The sequence below is a fragment of the Macaca fascicularis genome, chromosome 3 (assembly GCF_037993035.2).
Source record: "Macaca fascicularis isolate 582-1 chromosome 3, T2T-MFA8v1.1".
NCBI lineage: Eukaryota > Metazoa > Chordata > Mammalia > Primates > Cercopithecidae > Macaca > Macaca fascicularis.
This window is the reverse complement of record NC_088377.1, coordinates 47,529,250-47,547,413: the sequence shown is the minus strand read 5'-3', so window position 1 is coordinate 47,547,413 and position 18,164 is coordinate 47,529,250. Positions and strand designations below refer to the sequence as shown.

Sequence of the window (18,164 nt, the reverse complement as noted above, 5' to 3'; positions counted from 1 at the left end):
CTAAAAATATAAAAATTGGCCAGGTGTGGTGGCAGGCACCTGCAATCCCAGCTACTCGGGAGGCTTAGGCAGGAGAACCGCTAGAACCTGGAAGACGGAGGTTGCTGTGAGCGGAGATCGTGCCACTGCACTCCAGCCTGAGCAATAGAGTGAGACCCTGTCTGAAACAAACAAACAAAAGAAGTACCTGGCCCATGACATGAGAGCTATCACTCACATCTATCAGGCTGCTCTGCTTCCCGCTCCATACCACAGAAAAGCAAGATGGGTGCTTATCCAAGATGACAGTGGTGTCACTCAGGTACAAGTTCAAAGACTGATCCCACGCACAAGTTCAGCACAGGTCACCAAAAGATTCTAATGTAAAAATCACTTGTGAGAAGTAGTTCATGCTTTTTTCCCACCTAGCTCCTGATATGAACAGAATAATTAGAATAACCACCCAGCTCTTGAAAGAACAGAAAAACATCTCCTTATCAAAAGTAACCTGGTACGTGGCGCTTCAACCAGTCCTTCACAGTCATGACGTAAAACCAGTCAGACCCGTTATTTCCCTGAGAGTTTGCAGAAGCCAGAGAGTCTCTACCTGGCTAGATTTCAAACACAAACGCACCTGGAGGCCCCCACTCCACAAAGTGGGCTTGATTTAGCAAATTAATTTCTCATTTTCTCCTCTTTTAGTGCAATTGAAAAATAATCCAACATTATTATGTCTCCTCACACATTTTTTGTACACAGTGTTACTGTTTCTTTTAAGAGATGGTGGTGGAGAAATTAATTTTTTTCCTATTTTCTCCTATAAGACACTGTGACACTCCCAAATCTCTGGTTCACGCCTGTAATCCCAGCACTTTGGGAGGCCAAGTTGGGTGGATCACTTGAGTCCAGGAGTCCAAGACCAGTCTGAGCAGCATATCAAGACCCTGTGTCTACTAAGAAATTAACAAGCCGGGCACGGTGGCTCACGCCTGTAATCCCAGCACTTTGGGAGGCCGAGGCAGGGGGATCACAAGGTCAGGAGATCGAGACCACGGTGAAACCCCGTCTCTACTAAAAATACAAAAAAAATTAGCCGGGCGCGGTTGTGGGCGCCTGTAGTCCCAGCTATTCGGGAGGCTGAGGCAGGAGAATGGCGTAAACCCAGGAGGCGGAGCTTGCAGTGAGCCGAGATCGCGCCACTGCACTCCAGCCTGGGCGACAGAGCGAGACTCCGTCTCAAAAAAAAAAAAAAAAAAAAAAAAAAAGATTTGGCCGGGCGCAGTGGCTCAAGCCTGTAATCCCAGCACTTTGGGAGGCCGAGACGGGCGGATCACAAGGTCAGGAGATCGAGACCAGCCTGGCTAAATACGGTGAAACCCCGTCTCTACTAAAAAATACAAAAAACTAGCCGGGTGAGGTGGCAGGCGCCTGTAGTCCCAGCTACTTGGGAGGCTGAGGCAGGAGAATGGCATAGACCCGGGAGGCGGAGCTTGCAGTGAGCTGAGATGCGGCCACTGCACTCCAGCCTGGGCGACAGAGCGAGACTCCGTCTCAAAAAAAAAAAAAAAAAAAAAAAAAAAAAGAAATTAACAAATTAGCTGGGCGTGGCAGCTCATGTCTGTGGTCCCAGCTACCTGGGAGGCTGAGGTGGGAGGATCGATTGAGCCCTGGAGACTGAGGCCACAGTGAGGTGTGACTGTGCCACTACACTCCAGGCTGGGTGACAGAGCAACATCTCATCTCAAAAAGAAAAAGGAAAGAAACAGAAAAAGTTACACTGCTGTGGAATGATCCTGATTTAGGCTTTCAACCATCCATGGGAGGAAAGCAATGAATCCTTTCCAAGCTGCATACAGACCTTCACCTCTCGGAGGGTGTCCAGAAACTTGTCGTGCCTGTTGGTTAGCATGTGCAGCTGGTTTCCAATGTCCTTTTCCGAAAGTTCTTTGGTTTTGGGTGTGCTGGTCTGATCCCCAGGAGCTAGTTCAATGTCTATCTCTACATCCTAAGAAACAAAGCAGCAAGCAAAACCCAAAAGTCAAAGCCTTCAAGAAAAGCCAATAAACACACCTCCTCTTGTTACAATTTTGGCGAGTAAAATTTGTGTTCATTTCCTGGAAGTGTGCAAGTCTTTAAATAATCTTCCATCCTAAAATAAAACCCGGATTAACTAGACCAGATCTCTCTCTCTTAAAAAATACCTATAAAGAAGCCACCACTGTGCTTTCATATTTGGGTTGTGAACAGCAAAATTTAAAAGAATCAACTTTAAACAGTAAAAATAATAAAGATTAATGGAATCAGAGTCTATCATTTCGCAAAATGCAACACGGTCGCCCAGCCGCCTGGCTTGCTCAGGCTGAGAATCGCCTCCGGGCCACGGCGGAGCGTGTTGCTGGTGCAATGTTTTATATGACTCTTCCCAGAAAGGAATACACCTTATTTCTGTCTGAAGGTTTGGAGAAGTCAGTCAACACTCAAACTACTCCTTGAAGTCAGGTATCGACAATTTGGTGTGTGCCCTTGAAAACGAAGACCTTCAGAGTTGGCAATTTATTTCACACAGGAAGAGAAGGCCAAGCGCCCAGATAATCTAGTGTTCCAGCAACAGGAAAAAAACTTAATTCAAAAATGGTTAATGAGTAGACATCCTGCACATGGAAGAGGGAATGCACCACCCCTTTTAGAACAAAGAGGGTGCCGGGCCCGCCTGCAGCACGGGGTGACTATCTCCTAAGACGCAGCCTCCATGCGGGCTGAGCCTCCAAAAACCAACGACCTTAAGGAGACACAGTCTGCAAAAATCCCTGCCAGGAACAGTGGCAGCCACTTCTTCATGGAGGACAGAGAGCCACCAAGACTAAGGCATCAGCCTTGGGACAGGTTCTTGGAGGAGCAAAGGCTCCCTGCTGCCTGTCCCGGGACTAAGCAGAGACATGGGTTCTGAGCAGGCTGCTGCAGGAACCAACTAGAGCCCCAGCCCCTGCGTGACAGGCTGCACTCCCCCAGGGAGCGCTTTCTGTAATGAACACGGGCTTTTCTCACCCGGAGAGAAAAATCACAGCACAGGGAAATGTTCTGTTCTCAACAGTACTATCTCATGGTAATGTGATCCATCTCGAAACCAAATGGCAGTGCAAGATGCTTCTCAATTCTAACTAATTAAAAAAAAAAACCTAGCTGAACTTAGGTACCACATTCGGAGCTTTCAGGTATACAGGTTTTTATACCTTGTTCATGCCCGAAACAAATCTAAAGCTGATACAAAAACTTCTTCTGCAGGACCGAGGATTCTGCCCATGGGGCACGGGGCCTCACCTCCTCTCTGGGATTCTGCCCGTGGGGTGCAGGGCCTCACCTCCTCTTTAGACTCGCTGTTCTCCCGCTCCCGGGGCTCCTGCTTGACATGCGTGACCATGGCGAAGGCGGCACGGTCATGGCTATCGGCCAGGTTGATGACGTTGGTGATGGATGGGAGCATGGCTCCTTGGCAGCTGGTGCCAATGGGGGTGCTCTTCTCACACACAGCCAGGAGCAGCTGCAAGGGGTGCAGAAAGGAGACAGAACCAAGGCATGCGTGTGGCATTCGGGGCATCTAGACTTATCTCCCAGATGCCCCTCACTCGGGCACCTCTGATTCTGCAGGTACAAGTATGAGCTCAGCACCTTTTCCCACCTCTCCTCGACCAGATGGGCTTTTCCTCCTCCATCCCCTCCAAGGCACTGTCCACATACAGAAGACCTCTGCTTCACTCATAGCACACACCAGGCCCTGCCACTCTTAACTCCTGAACACCTAGGCAGTGCCTGCTCCCACCTCACCCCTGGACTCATCCTCCTGAACCATCTCTTTCCACACAGTGGCCTTTTACCCCGGTCCACCCACCCATGGCTTCCCGCAGCCTCAGGCGACAGCGCAGGCTCCCCCGTGTGAGTCGCCAGCCCCTCCGTGACGTACTGAAGCTCCTGCCTGCCTCTGGAGTTGGGCCACTCCCCACTCCACCATGCTTCCCCATGGGCCGTGCGCACACTGCCTGGCTACGCCACTCTTGCCGTCTTGGGCAAATATTCCCTGAGCACCCACTGGGTGTCATGGAGGCCCTGCAGACTCATCTGTCGATTGCACAGAGATGGTGTCCCCTGCCTCAAGGAGCTGAAGTGTCAGAGGGAAGGACACAGCCAGGCACGTGCTCACTGTGGTAACGTGGCCAGGAAACAGGGTGGACTGACGGAATTAAAAGGGAGCTGCACATTAGCCTGAGTAGCAAGAGTGAGGCAAGTTCAAGAACACAGAAGGCCAGCACACTGGAGACGGATGCTGGAGGGAGAGAGAGATGAGATGGGGATGCAGAGAGAGGCGGGGGGCCAGTCACCTGGGGACCATAGCCTGGAGGCTGGATTTTATGCCACGCACAATGGAAAGAGTATGGTTACCTGCTTTATTAAGAATAATTTTGTAACGACAGAGAAAACTTATCAGTAGGAGGGGAGGTGGTTGAACACTAAGGAAACGGTTCCCATCGTCCTAATGAGAGATGGTGGTGTCCAGTGGGCCCTGAACTGTCACCCGCAGTGAGGGAGCAGATGCTCAGGGGCAAAGGAAGGAGGGAGTAGATGACTCCTGGCTTGTGCCCTTCCCCTGACCAATTCACATGGACCTGCCACAGCCAATATCTCATCTGTCTCTGTATTTTTAGCACCTGACCCAGTGCCTGGCACTGAAACGCTTGCCCTGAAGTCTTTATTTCTTCCTAGAGATCAGAAGCAGGTTTGTGCTGGAGATTTCCAATTCATCTCAGTGTGTGTGAACACCTCCTGGCTTTGGAGCCCCCACTCAGAAAACCCACAGCTGCCCCCCGGCCACAGACGTGAGCCGAGTCTTCCTACCTCAATGCACTGCTTGATCCAGAAGTGGTTCCCCATGGCTTCCCAGTTCTGCGAACAGGTCACATATAGCAGGCGCTCATAGACACGACGTTTCATGGAGTTGTCAAAAACCTCGAAAAACTTTGCCCTGATGAGTGGCTGCGCACAGCGCAGCCCAGAGAGAAAGGCAGGCTCAAGTTTCGCCGTCAGCTCGCTGCCAGAGAGCGTCTCATCCCTGTAACACCAAGTCAGAGAGAAACAAGACGATGGACTCCCCAAGCCATATGCAAACAAGCAGAAACAGGTGGATGCGGACGTGAATTTGCTGAAATGCCACTAGGAAAACCAAGGGTATCTTATAAATCATGGCAGGCTCATGCAGCATTACAACAAAAGGTCCTTTAATGACACCAAAGTAGGTCACACAATTTAGTATTTAAATGAATATTTTAAACTTAGGTATGAGTAAAAGATTAAACTCATGGCTGGCTCGCCGGGAGCACATTAAGGACCAATACATGTAATACTTGATTAATTGCTGTAATTACCTGTAGACATAGTTAACAAGATCTAAAAACTGGGCATTTAATTCAAGGTCTTCCGGAAAGCGTTTCTCTATGTAGGTCATCATCTTCACAAGCAAAATGGACTTCTCCCGGAGTGTAGGTGTCTGTATGAAATTTGAGAAAAGACGCAGTTAAAAGTATTTCAACCATCTGCTTTAGTATTTTTTAAGCTCCTACAATTTTGTCAAGCACAATAAAACAAGGTCATTCCTAAACAGTAAGGCAAAGATGGCTTTATCTTTGGATGCTTAAAATCAAGACATGCCAATACAATTTTCATAGGGGCTACAGCTCATTTTAGAAAGAACGCAACTATAAATTATAAAACAAATCAGAAGTTTGCAAGCATCTCACTAAGTGAAATGATAGTCTCTATTATTACTTTTAGTATTATTTGTCTTATCTTTATTGCCATAAAAAGGTAACAAGGTTCATTTAACTTTTTTTTTCCTAAGTCTCTCGCCGTGATGCCCAGGCTGGAGTGCAGTGGTGTGATCTTGGCTCACTGCAATCTCTGCCTCCTGGATTCAAGCGATTCTCCTGCCTCAGCCTCCTGAGCAGCTGGGATTATAGGCATGTGCCACCACATCTGGCTAATTTTTATATTCTTAGTAGAGACGAGGTTTCACCATGTTGGCCAGTCTGGTCTCAAACTCCTGACCTCAAGTGATCTGCCTGCCTCGGCCTCCCAAAGTGCTGGGATGAGAGAAGCGAGCCTTCATTTAACATTTTAAGAGGAGCAAAGCCACATTAAGATGAGCAACTCAGTTTCTATTTAACATCTGTTAATTGCACTGAAAAAAATCCTTTTTTTTTTTGGAAAGGAGTCTCGCTCTGTTGCCCAGGCTGGAGTACAGTGGCGTGATCTCGGCTCACTGCAAGGTCCACCTCCCAGGTTCACGCCATTCTCCTGCCTTAGCCTCCCGAGTAACTGGGACTACAGGTGCCCACCACCACACCTGGCTAATTTTTTGTATTTTTAGTAGAGACGGGGTTTCACCGTGTTAGCCAGGATGGTCTCGATCTCCTGCGTGATCCGCCCGCCTCGGCCTCCCAAAGTGCTGGGATTACAGGCAAAAATCCATCTTAATCAAGAAAAGATGCTGTGAGTGCAATTACAGCAGACAAGAATGTTTTGCTTCAAGTTTCAGAAAGACCAAGAAGTTGAGGCTTGAATTTTCTTTTATTGAAAGGAAGATCACATGGCACACCGTCCCCGCTCACCTGATTGGCTGCCATAGGGGAGTTATTCTTGACCCATTCTTCCACGATTTTGACCACAGCCCGGAGGATTTTGGCATCTGGTGATTTTTCGATGAGGGATGTCAGGATGGCCTGGATGAAGTTCTTCCGCATCTCCATGCTCATCACTGCCAGGCGCGTCTTCACCAGCTCCAGACTCAGCATCACCAGCTCGCTTGTACCTGCTCGCCCCAAGAAAGAACAAACCCAGGGGTCTCTACACATTGATTTAAACAGGTAGCCACTCAGCCTCGCCTGGCATGCTGGGTTCTGCCCATTTTCCCCCTCAATGTTTTCTCCTGCAACTAGAGCTCTGGGATTTGAAGCACTCATACGTTCTTATGTGCATCTTGAAAGTGTAGCCCTCTCCGCAGGGAGAGGGATGAGGGAACTGACGGACCAGTGCAGGCGGCCCCGGCCTCTCCACACCCAGCTCTGAAGTCCTAATCATGGCCCCTGTACTCTGAGGTGCACCCAGAAGCCATGCCCACCACAGCCCCTGCCAGGCAGCCCCATACCTCCACATAGCATCCAGATCCCAGGAGCCCACTGCTCAGCTCTGGAACCTGTGACTTAACTCTTCAGGAACAGCAACTCTGATTAAGCAATCTCTGTTTCATAGTAAGCACTGGTAACTCTCAGTGGTGAATGCAGCATATAAAAGGCCAACTATTTTTAAATTTCTGCGTTCTTACATTCGCAGATTTTAAAACTACGTAGGGGTGTGTGTGTGCGCGTGCGCGGGTGAGAGAGAGTGAGAGAGTCTCAATCTTTTGCACTGACTGAGTGCAGTGGCTATTCACAGGCGTGATCACAGCTCACAGCAGCCTCTAACTCTGGGCCTCAAGCAATCCTCTCGCCTCAGCCCACTGAGGAGCTGGGACCACATGTGTGCCACCACACCCAGCTTAATAACAGTCAATTTTTAACAATGAGTTGTTTTTTAAACTCCTACATTGAAGAGCAAATGGTAACGAATTACAACCAAACAACAGGACTTGGTGAACGCACATTCCCTTTAGAGTTCAGTCCTAGCCTGCACAACAGAGTCTGTTCTCTGTTCATCAGAGTCTGAGGAAAGGCCCCCAGTGGCCAGCACATCACCTGAGGTGGCTTCGGTGCTTCCCGACGCTGCCTGAGGGTTTAAATGCTCCCGGACCATCTTCTGCAGGGAGCGCATAAAGACGGAGATCAGCCGGTCTATGTAGCTGGGGTTGTTGCTGCAGGCAGACTTGAGGATCATAAGGGTCCCTAAAATGTAGAAATTGCCAGGTGTTTTACAGAACAGTAACCACCACGAAAAATGGAGTGAAAGCAACGCATTATTTAAAACAACGTATTCTAACAAAGGCATAGTTAATCCCAGTGTCAACACTGTGAGCTTTTACATGGCTCATGCTACATTCTGAATGAAACATTGTATTTTCACTCCTAATTCTCAACTAGTTCAAATCACCATGAATGAGAACTGATTTTTGTGCTTCAGCAGAAACAACATTCTTACCTTGAGTTCTGGATTTTATTTTTGGGTTATGGCAAATTACCCTAAGTTTTTAGTCCTATAATAGGTTTGGGAAAAATAAGAAAAAGAGGAAGAAAACCTTTTTCAAAAAATCTAGCCATCTAGAGGACATGTCAACTATCTTCGAATTCAATTTGCACTTCATTCTGAAAAACAGCCTAAGATCAATAAAAATCAGCAAAGCCAATACTAGAACAGAAACACCGAGTGTATGGAAGAATTATCTTTCATAATCGGCATTGTGACAATCACCTTGATTTTGACCTATGCATTAAACTTTTTTTTTTTGATGTCAAGTCTCGCTCTGTGGCCCAGGCTGGAGTGCAGTAATCTCGGCTCACTGCAACTTCTGCCTCCGGGGTTCAAGCACTTCTCCTGCCTCAGCCTCCCGAGTAGGTGGGATTACAGGCGCCTGCCACCATGCCTGGCTAATTTTTGTATTTTTAATAGAGACGGGGTTTCGCCATGTTGGCCAGGCTGGTCTCAAACTCCTGAGCTCAAGTAATCCGCCTGCCTCAGCCTCCCAATGTGCTGGGATTAATAGGCGTGAGCTACTGCACCCGGCCCTACTCATTAAACTTTATATCTGTATTCATGGATCAACCAAAGAGTGTTTGCCAGTTACGAGGTGATTTCAGGCTAGCTTTGTTAAAAGACCAATTCTTAACCAGAGCAGTCAACATACGACCAGCCTGGTTGTAACCCAGGCAACCCATGACAGTTGATGACAGTGACGGAAACGGGGTATACCCTGTGGTTCCCGAGTGCCGTGCTTTCCTCTATGGAGCAGATGGCGGAGACTACACCCCAGATCCAGCACGGTGACGACGGTGTGGTCAACTCCCCAGGCCCACCTTACCCTGAGGCTGCCCCTGGCCTTTGATACCCCACAGAGGAGGGAGGGAGGGCCCATGAGGTCAGCCCTTCTCAATGAGAGTCCTCCAGAGAATGAGCAGCGGAAGAAGATATTTGTGCTGCCCTGGGATGGAAGTTGGGATCTTCTGCAGGGTGACCCTACTTAGAAAAAGACCCGGAAGCACTCCTCACTCTCCGCACCTGGCTGCTGCCTGAAGAGAGAGAGCAAGCTAAGGGAGCAAGGGACACCATTTTAACCAAATTCCCTTAGCTTCTGGCAAGTTTGGAGCAAGGAACTCATCCAAATACATTCAGTTGGCAAATGCAGACTAGCGTTTGCCTAACAAGGGCTATCTATATAGGTATTTGTATACATGTGTATAGAACATGATCATCACTCTAAAATACTGGAACTGATTGCTATTGGGAAGAGAGCCTGACAGGTGACTTCTACTTAGTATTCCTTCATTTGTATTTTCAAAATTTCACCCAATGAATATGTAATTAAAGGAGAAAATAAATTTTGAGGCACTAACCCGAAGTCTAGGATCAAAGACATGTGTCTGCCACAAAGCTGAGGGCACATCTATAAATCTGACTCCTGCGTACCTGGGGCCAGAGTGACCCAGCTGCCCTGATCACCTAAGGAGGGAGGCAGTTTCTGTCTCACCTGGGCCAGCCAGAGCCTAAGCAATGAGATGGGACAAGTTCTCATCTTGTGAGTGGTTGACTCACAGGCGGGCTGGTGGTGAAAGGCAGAGTCCACACATTCTCATGTAGCTCTTGCGGTGCCTGTTTAGTGTGACACTGGGGTGACACCAGGGTGGCAAGTCACACACACCCTGGCAACATCCCTCACACCAAAGCCTGTGCTGGAGGCTGAGGAGGGAGCATAGAGCAAGCATCGGCGAAGAGGGGTGGTCTACAGGAGACAGCAGCCTTGAGGGCCCCAGGCAACAGACACCTGAACAATGCAGCGGCTCAAAGCTCTGCCCAACAACCAGAGCCCCTTCCCAAAAGGGAAGCACATCCAGTGTGCAGGGACAGATGCCAAACTGAGCCACCACGAACACCAGGACAGACACGCACACTCACCAAAGAGCTGGGAGGGATTGGCGTTGGTGGCCTTCTCGTAGTTGGTGAGCCCTTCATAGATGACCTTTCCAACAGCTGCGTAGAGGCACTCCAGCTCTTCATACTTGGAGGCCACACTGGAAGTACCTACGGGGCGGGGACCCAGGCACTGTGGTTAGGGCTCGTGGGCCCACCAGTGCTGATGTCAGGGACTGAGTGCTGGCTGCTTGGGTATCAGGAGGGATTGGCACAGGGACTTCTCTCCCTGCAGGAGGGTATGGGCCTCACCTCTAGGCTGGTTCCCATTCTACACAACTATGTGCAGAATACTCAAAAAACCTAACAGAATCTCCTTGAAATATACTTATTTATAACATGCTAAAATTTGATCCTGCCAAATGTTCAACATTTGAATACTTTAATATTTTAAATTGACTTCTCTTTAGTAGCTTAAAAAAATAATGTTCAATTGATGAAGAACTGAATTTCCAAAGCAGACAAAATTCAATGACAGCTGCCATTCTGTGTTTTTTTTGAGACAGAGTTTTGCTCTTGTTGACCAGGCTGGATTGCAATGGCGTGATCTCAGCCCACTGCAACCTCCACCTCCTGGGTTCAAGTGATTCTCCTGCCTCAGCCTCCTGAGTAGCTGGGATTACAGGTGTGCACCACCATACCAGGCTAAATTTGTATTTTTAGTAGAGACGGGGCTTCTCCACATCGATCAGGCTGGTCTCGAACTCCTGACCTCAGGTGATCCGCCCACCTTGGCCTCCCAAAGTGCTGGGATTACAGGTGTGAGCCACCGCGCCCGGCCCATTCTATGTCTCCACGTCAAGTAGAAAGGAAAGTAAAAACAAAGCGCTTGACACAGTAACTGGAGGATGAGTGCTCTCACAGCAAGCGTGCCCACTGACCACTCTGAAAGAAAAGCACCGGTGGGAAGGCCACATACTCGGCTCCGTTGGGAAAATGCTCATGAGGCGTGAGAGAAGGCTGTGGACGGCTCGCAACACCTTGGTGTTTCCACAGGTCATGCAGGCGGCGATTCCACGCTGCAGGGGTTTAAAGCTACTGAGGATGGCTGGGGACTGCAGGACAGTTAGCAGGAAGCTTAGCACTTCTAGTCCCGTGCAGATATTCCCATAGTTCACTTGGTTTGGCTGCTCCTGGAATGGAGAACACAGGCCACTCACAGAGGAAACGAACACTCAACGACAACAAATTCTAGAAACAAGATCCGGCGAAATCTAGCACTGGATTAATTATTTGGAGACTAAGTAAAAAAACCACTAGAGAACGACAACCGGATTTCACAAGTATGATTACTTTATAAAATCACTTTAAATATGTACTCAAACTCTTTTAAAAAGACTCATTAAAATATTAATATTCGATAATAAACAATATTAACATCTTGAAATCGATAAAATTCTAAAAAAGTTCCTGCAATGAATTTTGCTTTTCTCTTCCCATTTTCTTAAGATATAAAAATACAAATATCCTTCCAGGCTGGGCTCAGTGGCTCACGCCTGTAATCCCAGCAGTTTGGGAGGCTGAAGTGGATGGATCACTTGAGGCCAGCCTGGTCAACATGGCAAAACCCTGTCTCTACTAAAAACATACACACACACACAAAAAAGCCAGGCATGGTGGCACATGCCTGTAGTCTCAGCTACTCAGGAGGCTGAGGCATGAGAATCGCTTGAGACCAGGAGGAGGAGGTTGCAGTGAGCCGAGATTGTGCCACTGCTCTCTAGCCTGGTCGACAGAGTGAGACTGTCTCAAAAAAATGAAACAAAAACAAAAAACAAACATCTTTCCAAAGAGAAGCATCTTTCAAACTACGTATCATGGAATCAACTAACAGATGATGGCAGCACTAAAAACTAATAAAAACAAACCAAAGAAACGGGATAAAATAGAAGACACAGTTCATGGTTCATAGCAGAGGTCAAATAGAAGCAACATGGTCTCCGTAGTCCAGAATAACAAGTGCTTGCAATAGGTTTTATAACCTCAGTAGTAAAGGTTTCCAAATCCTAACAAGAGCTAGAAAAACAAATCTGGATAAGGCAAGAAAACAGCTTTTGTTGCCACCAGAAAAGTACAGGATCAAGGTTTTTATAAGCAAAAAAACAGCCACCAAAATAAAATAGTTAGCATTTTGGGACTAGCTCCTAATAACAAATTATAGCTCTATCATTAAAATCTGTTTTAAAAATCCAAAGCTCATCCTAAAGGTTGTTGCAACAGTCAGCTGAAAATGCTTATCCCAAGCCAAATGGTAGGTAAGTTTTAGGAACGAGTCCACAAAATGCAAGACAACTGTATTAAGGTTAAACACTCCTACGTGTAGTTGGGGCCAGCATGAGAGCTCAAGTTCCGAAGCCATAGTCTTTCTTTCTTTTTTTTTTTTTTTTTAAGAGACCAGGTCTTGCTTGCTCTGTCTCCCAAGCTGTATTGCAGTGACACCAATCACAGCTCACTGCAGCCTCAACCTCCCAGCTTCAGCCAATCCTTCTGCTTTAGCCTCTTCTGAGTAGCTGGGACTACAAGCTCACACCATCATGCCCAGCTAATTTTCTCTCTTCTCTTTTGTGGAGTTGGGATCTCACTATGCTGCTCAGACTGGTCTCGAACTTCTCAAGCCTCAAGAGCAAAGCCATCATCTATTAGTCAAACTCTCTCCCTGGTATCAGCAGGGGAGGGCAACAAGGGAGAGGCCATGACTGGCAAAAGGGACAGGAGATTTGAGGCTTAGGGGTCAGGCTCAGAGTGATCCACAAACGTCCAGTCCCTGCCCAGGTGACAGTATCCGCTAGTGGCCTTGGTGGCCCTGCCCTGGCCCTTCACACACTAGAACTCACCACAGTCATCAGCAGCTTGTCGAACCACTGCAGCTTGAGTTCAGACTTGGGCCACATGTCTGGCCGCAATGCGGTCTTCAGAAGGTTCACACACCGGCGAGAGAGCACCTCCCCAGGGGACCCCGCCGTGTTGGTGTTGTCATTAACCTAGGAATTCATCCTAGTTACAGCTGGTATTTCACTGCATCCGAGTTTACAGTCATTCCAGTGACAGCATGTTTCAACTGTGCCCGGGCCCTTGCACCTGGCTGTCTCAGATCTTCACCTCATAGCCACCCCTCTTCCGTCTGACCTCCACACAGTTGGACACCTTCCCCAACCAGCCTGACTCGTGACCCCTCACGGCCCCCTCCTCTGCAGCGCATCTGTGGTGGCCTGCAATGGCTTGTGGGCCCTGCTGGCTCCCCATAGGACCTCCCTGCACATTGCAGGGAGGCAAGGAATTAGTGGCCTGCAATGGCTTGTGGGCCCTGCTGGCTCCCCATAGGACCTCCCTGCACATTGCAGGGAGGCAAGGAATTATCTATTGGTTAGGTACTTAGCAGATCCTTTTCAGTACTTGGAGATTCTCAACAGAACTCTAAGATATACTATTTTGTTTAACAGGAATAAGAACTTAAAATTTAGGAAAATTTCATTTACAATGGTTTTTCGAAATATAAAGTTTCAGAAATGAATTTCCAAAAATTCTATGAAGATACAGATTGATATGAATGATAAATAAACCCAAGTTATTAAAGCACTGAAACTGCTAAATGTCCATTCTTTCTGTAGGTTGGATCATCTCATCCTTTACTGAACTGTGTACCATTCCCATCTTAAGGATGCAAAAAGAACACCTGGAAGTTAAACAATCAGCCGAGATCACGGTCTACCATATTCCACCAATGCTAACATGCCGTCAATTAGAAGGCACAGCATTATTTTATTACCACTGAAAGAGTGAAAGGCTTTTTAAAAAAATCATATCAGGCTGGGCACGGTGGCTCATGCCCGCAATCCCAGCACTTTGGGAGGCCAAGGTGGGCGGATCACTTGAGGTCAGGAGTTCGAGACCAGCCTGGCCAACGTGGTGAAACCCCATATCTACCAAAAATACAAAAATTAGCTGGGCGTGGTGGCAGGTGCCTGTAATCCCAGCAACCCAGGAGGCTGAGGGACGAGAATCGCTTGAACCTGAGTCGAAGTTGCAGTGAGCCAAGATCGCACCACTGCACTCCAGCCTGGGCAACAAAGCGAGACTCCAATTCAAAAAAAAAAAAAAATATATATATATATATATACACATCTCAATTATAAGACATAGGTAGATTTAGGAAACGTTAACCTGCCACAAAATCAAGTGCATGTGGTATGAAAATGACAGAACCAGCTCGCAGACCTTGGTTTGTCTGTATCTTTTTTGACGAAACGGTCACAGATAACCTCCTGGGGTATTAGTCAGTAGCCTCCAGTCTGCAGAAGCCCTAACACAAGGCACTCGGATCCTATACCTGACAGGCCACGCGGATGAGGAAGTTCACCACAGTGTCTGTGTGCTGCTTGTCAATGGGCTTGGCGAGGAGAGAGTCCGCTCCAGGTAGTGACTGGCTCCTCCCAAATACCTGGAAAAGGACCTCCTTTCAGGCAGGAAGATAATCGCAACATGAATTTCCAACCCAGGCTTGACTTTTCACCCAGCTAATGGGTATGCGATACCTCCCGGGGACAGAGGCAGATCTGGACGCTCGGGATACCAAAGACAGATGTGGTCTCTGCCCTGGTGAAGTTGACACAGCCAGCAGGAGGGCAGATGGCTAGTCAACAGAGCAGCCATGCAAAATAGTGGCTCATGTGATGGGGAACAAAAGTGCCAAGGCCCAGGATAACATCAAGGGAGGTCTTTAGGTTGAGACAAAGGCGGCCATGAGAAAAAAGAAGAGAGACGGCTCCCAGTGGAGAGAAAAGGCCAGGGTACACATCCTGAGTGAGCACAGGGCCAGAACCAGGGGTGCGTTTAGAGCAGAGGGATAGCCCGCGTGGCCGAGCACCGAGATGGTGCTGGGGGCCAAGAGCCATCGGCAGGGCCTGGTCACCCAGGCCTGGAGTGCCAAGGTCAAGGGGAGGGCTTGAGCAGGGGGAACGGCAACCTGCCTTGTTTCAACTTTTTATTTCCAAAGGATTATAAGATCCACAAGAGATTTTTACAAAAACACTACGGAGGTCTCATGTACCCTTCACCCAGCTTCCCGATTCAAGTTGCGAAAGGAAACTTTTGTAGAAGTCTGACTGCTTTGTGAAAAATCAAGAGGGAGTAAAAGTGGAGGTGGAGAGAGGAACAGGGAAAGAAAGAAGAACAGGGAGGCAGTTGAGCAGCTCCCATCTGTCACCCTGCAAGGGGTGACAGAGGCTGGGACCACGGTGTGGAGGCAGGGATGGGTTATTTGCGGCAGAGTCAGTGAGACTTGCTCCGGACCGGATGTGTGGAGAGAGGCCAATGGACAAAGTGCAGACAGTGCCAGGTTTCTAACAGGAGCCGAGGGCAGATGTGGGTGCCACACAAGATGTGGGATGGTGAGGGTGGGAGAAGAGCTCAGCCTCAGGCCTACGAAGCCGGAAGTGGGGCAGCCAGGCCTGTGTCCACAAGCCAGCAGGTCCATGACACCAGCTGAGGTCAGACTCAGGGCTCCTAGGGCCACCATTCCACAAGGGGCAATACCCAGGACCCTCTTGGTGGCTGCCTCGTGAAACAGAACACATGTCCTTTTCAGAAACTGATCTCAGCACAGGCACATGTTCTTAATCAACTCCTTACTTCAAAGAGTTTCTCTAGATGCCTTTCTGCAAGTAATCAACCATCATCGACAGAACTTTAATGGTATGAACTGAGCGCAGAGGCAAGCATGTCTGGTAACCTGGGAACCCCTGGCATGAGTGACATGTCCTGGAGTTTCAATCTGGTAAGCATAGCTGTTCCCAGCTGCCTCTCCTAAATGCAGCTGGGCACCGAGCTCACATTCTAAATGTAGGGAATAAACGAACCAACTCCCAGCAGACTGCGCAGCACCCATACAGAGGCACACGTGATCTTACTGCACTGATAGCTCCGGTGGCCGTTCTAAAGCGTTTCACTTCCTGGGCAGAATCCACGGACAGGCCTCTCTTAATGGAGGATGAGACAGAATTGACTCCTTCTCCACTGGAATTTGGGTCCATATCTGAATCCGGCTTAAAAACACACAGGCGCTTGGCTTTACTGATTGATTTCTAGGGAGAAGTCGAAGGAAGACGATCGGGGCACCCCCAAGGCTGACACCCCTACCTGCTGGTCCTTGATCCTCTGCAGCTCCCACTTGATGACAACTTCAGACAGGTCCACGGCCAGCCGCCTCTGCTCGATGGTGACACTGGGCGTGAAGCCCAGCCTCTGCATGGCGCTCACCATGTGCTGCACCAAGTGGTGCCGTACCGGGTAGTACACCTGCGGGCGCAGGGCCAGCATCACGCCGGGAACATGGGACCTTGGTCCCAGAGCGCATGCACGTGTGTGCACGTGCACACACACCCCCCCGTGACGTGCCTCTCAGCCCCAACATACACACACAACCCAACCTGATGCTCAAGAATTCGGAATCCTAACCTTACCGAGGAAATTCTCACTGCCTTACGTATGTGTGTTTATCACCCTCCCCCGCCCCAATCACATCTCATTACAATAGTATTCTTCAGTCTTGAAAAATCAAATTCTCTTCAGACAGGAAGCTGAGTCTAATCACATGTATCAAACTTCAGACTTGACAGTGTAAAAGTTTAAGACATACCAAAAAGCAAAGTTCCTCTAAGAGGTGGCTATAAAAGAATTTGCTTTCAACTCAATCCTTTCTCTTCTACCCCAAATCTACAAGAAACATTTACATATAAATAAATCCCACAAAAGGGGTGATTTGGTCATAGAGAAGGAGGTGCCAGCAGCATGAGTAACTTTCCAAGTCAGGTGACGGAAATCTGGAGTCAATGAGGACTATCTCCCACCTTAAGGTGCAAACTCAGCAGCATACAAGGGTTAACTAAGCACAGTATTTATGACAGAAATGTAGCCTTAGATGCAAAGATGCACACACCTGTGACATATTCTCTATATTACAGCAATTTCCATGCTGATAAAGCCATACACACATACACAAACTAATCACATAAACTAATCAATGAACCAGAAGTAACCTTACTAAAAGATGAACCACCTGATTATTGCAGAACAAGACAAGGTGAAGGTTCAGAGCGAATGCCTGAAGATGCATGCCCCGCAGCCCGCTGTCCCTCCTACACACCTTGAAGTGTTGCACTATCAGGTGCAGAATGTGGACCAGCTGCGGGACGGTGTGCCCCTCCTCTACGATGATTTTCCGGGTCCAGTGGGTCAGCATCTGGTGCCCGTCCTCCATCCTGGCCGGCACCGCCGGGGTCAGAATGGCCATCGCCTGTCTGACGATCGCTCGAGCTTCCATTGCATGAGCCTTGAGGAGACTATGAAAAACCTAAAACAGGGAAGAGACACTTATTGAGGATGAGAAGGCAGGCTTTAAAAAACAAGAAGACAAACAATCCCTTGGTATCGAGACATGATACTTTTCCAAAACAATTTTCTAAAAATTTCTTAGGAGTTTCTTATTAGGAAACAACTTAGTTGCTTTCTGTTTCATTAAGACCAGAATACATTTCGTTAATACCAATGAATACATTCATTCTAGTATTTAAAATGCACCTACTATGCGCCTGTGCTGAACTAGGCCAGGGTATGCAGACAGATAAGACCAAGTCCCTGCAGGGATCCCACGTCCCACCTAACCAGCAGCGAGTTAGGGAGGTACACGGCTCATCTCCCTCCGGCTGCGGGATGGGAAATAAAGTAAACAGGGCCAAAAGGAGAGGCGCTGAGAAGCAGCAGCTGTAGTCACTCAAGTTTGAGAGGTGAGGCCCTGATGTGAGGTCATGGGAAAGCAGAGAAGACCAGTCCTGAGGGTGGAGGTGACAGGGTGGGTGTTAGAAGCTGCAGAACCTGCTGGTGCCTGGGCACTGGGGAAGAGCAGAGAAGGTCACAGAGTTCTTGAGTGTTTACCTCTGAGACAACTGGAGGAGGGCAGTGCAGCCCCGAGGCTGGAGTTCTAGCTCAAGGGCTCATGGGAGGGGATGTGAGAGGCCACTGGCTTGATG

The 18,164-nt window shown here is 48.4% G+C and overlaps 1 protein-coding gene across 23 annotated transcripts in view; it reads right to left on the bottom strand.

Moving 5' to 3' along the window:
- Window positions 1-18,164, bottom strand: part of TRRAP (transformation/transcription domain associated protein) — a 136,347-nt gene that overhangs the window by 40,627 nt on the left and 77,556 nt on the right. For 21 of the 23 annotated variants that reach the window (XM_005549119.5, XM_015447088.4, XM_005549115.5 and 18 more), the window contains 13 exons: window positions 17,282-17,488; window positions 16,276-16,434; window positions 16,047-16,181; window positions 14,468-14,578; window positions 12,975-13,121; window positions 11,060-11,273; window positions 10,126-10,251; window positions 7,758-7,904; window positions 6,636-6,835; window positions 5,394-5,515; window positions 4,867-5,080; window positions 3,338-3,517; window positions 1,838-1,984 (listed from right to left, as the gene is read on the bottom strand). In XM_005549119.5, coding sequence (XP_005549176.4) covers window positions 1,838-1,984; window positions 3,338-3,517; window positions 4,867-5,080; window positions 5,394-5,515; window positions 6,636-6,835; window positions 7,758-7,904; window positions 10,126-10,251; window positions 11,060-11,273; window positions 12,975-13,121; window positions 14,468-14,578; window positions 16,047-16,181; window positions 16,276-16,434; window positions 17,282-17,488 — 2,109 coding nt within the window. Of the gene's footprint in view, window positions 1-1,837; window positions 1,985-3,337; window positions 3,518-4,866; window positions 5,081-5,393; window positions 5,516-6,411; window positions 6,497-6,635; window positions 6,836-7,757; window positions 7,905-10,125; window positions 10,252-11,059; window positions 11,274-12,974; window positions 13,122-14,467; window positions 14,579-16,046; window positions 16,182-16,275; window positions 16,435-17,281; window positions 17,489-18,164 lie in introns of those variants that run through there. The other 2 variants (XR_012432216.1, XR_012432217.1) reach the window with 2 other exon arrangements.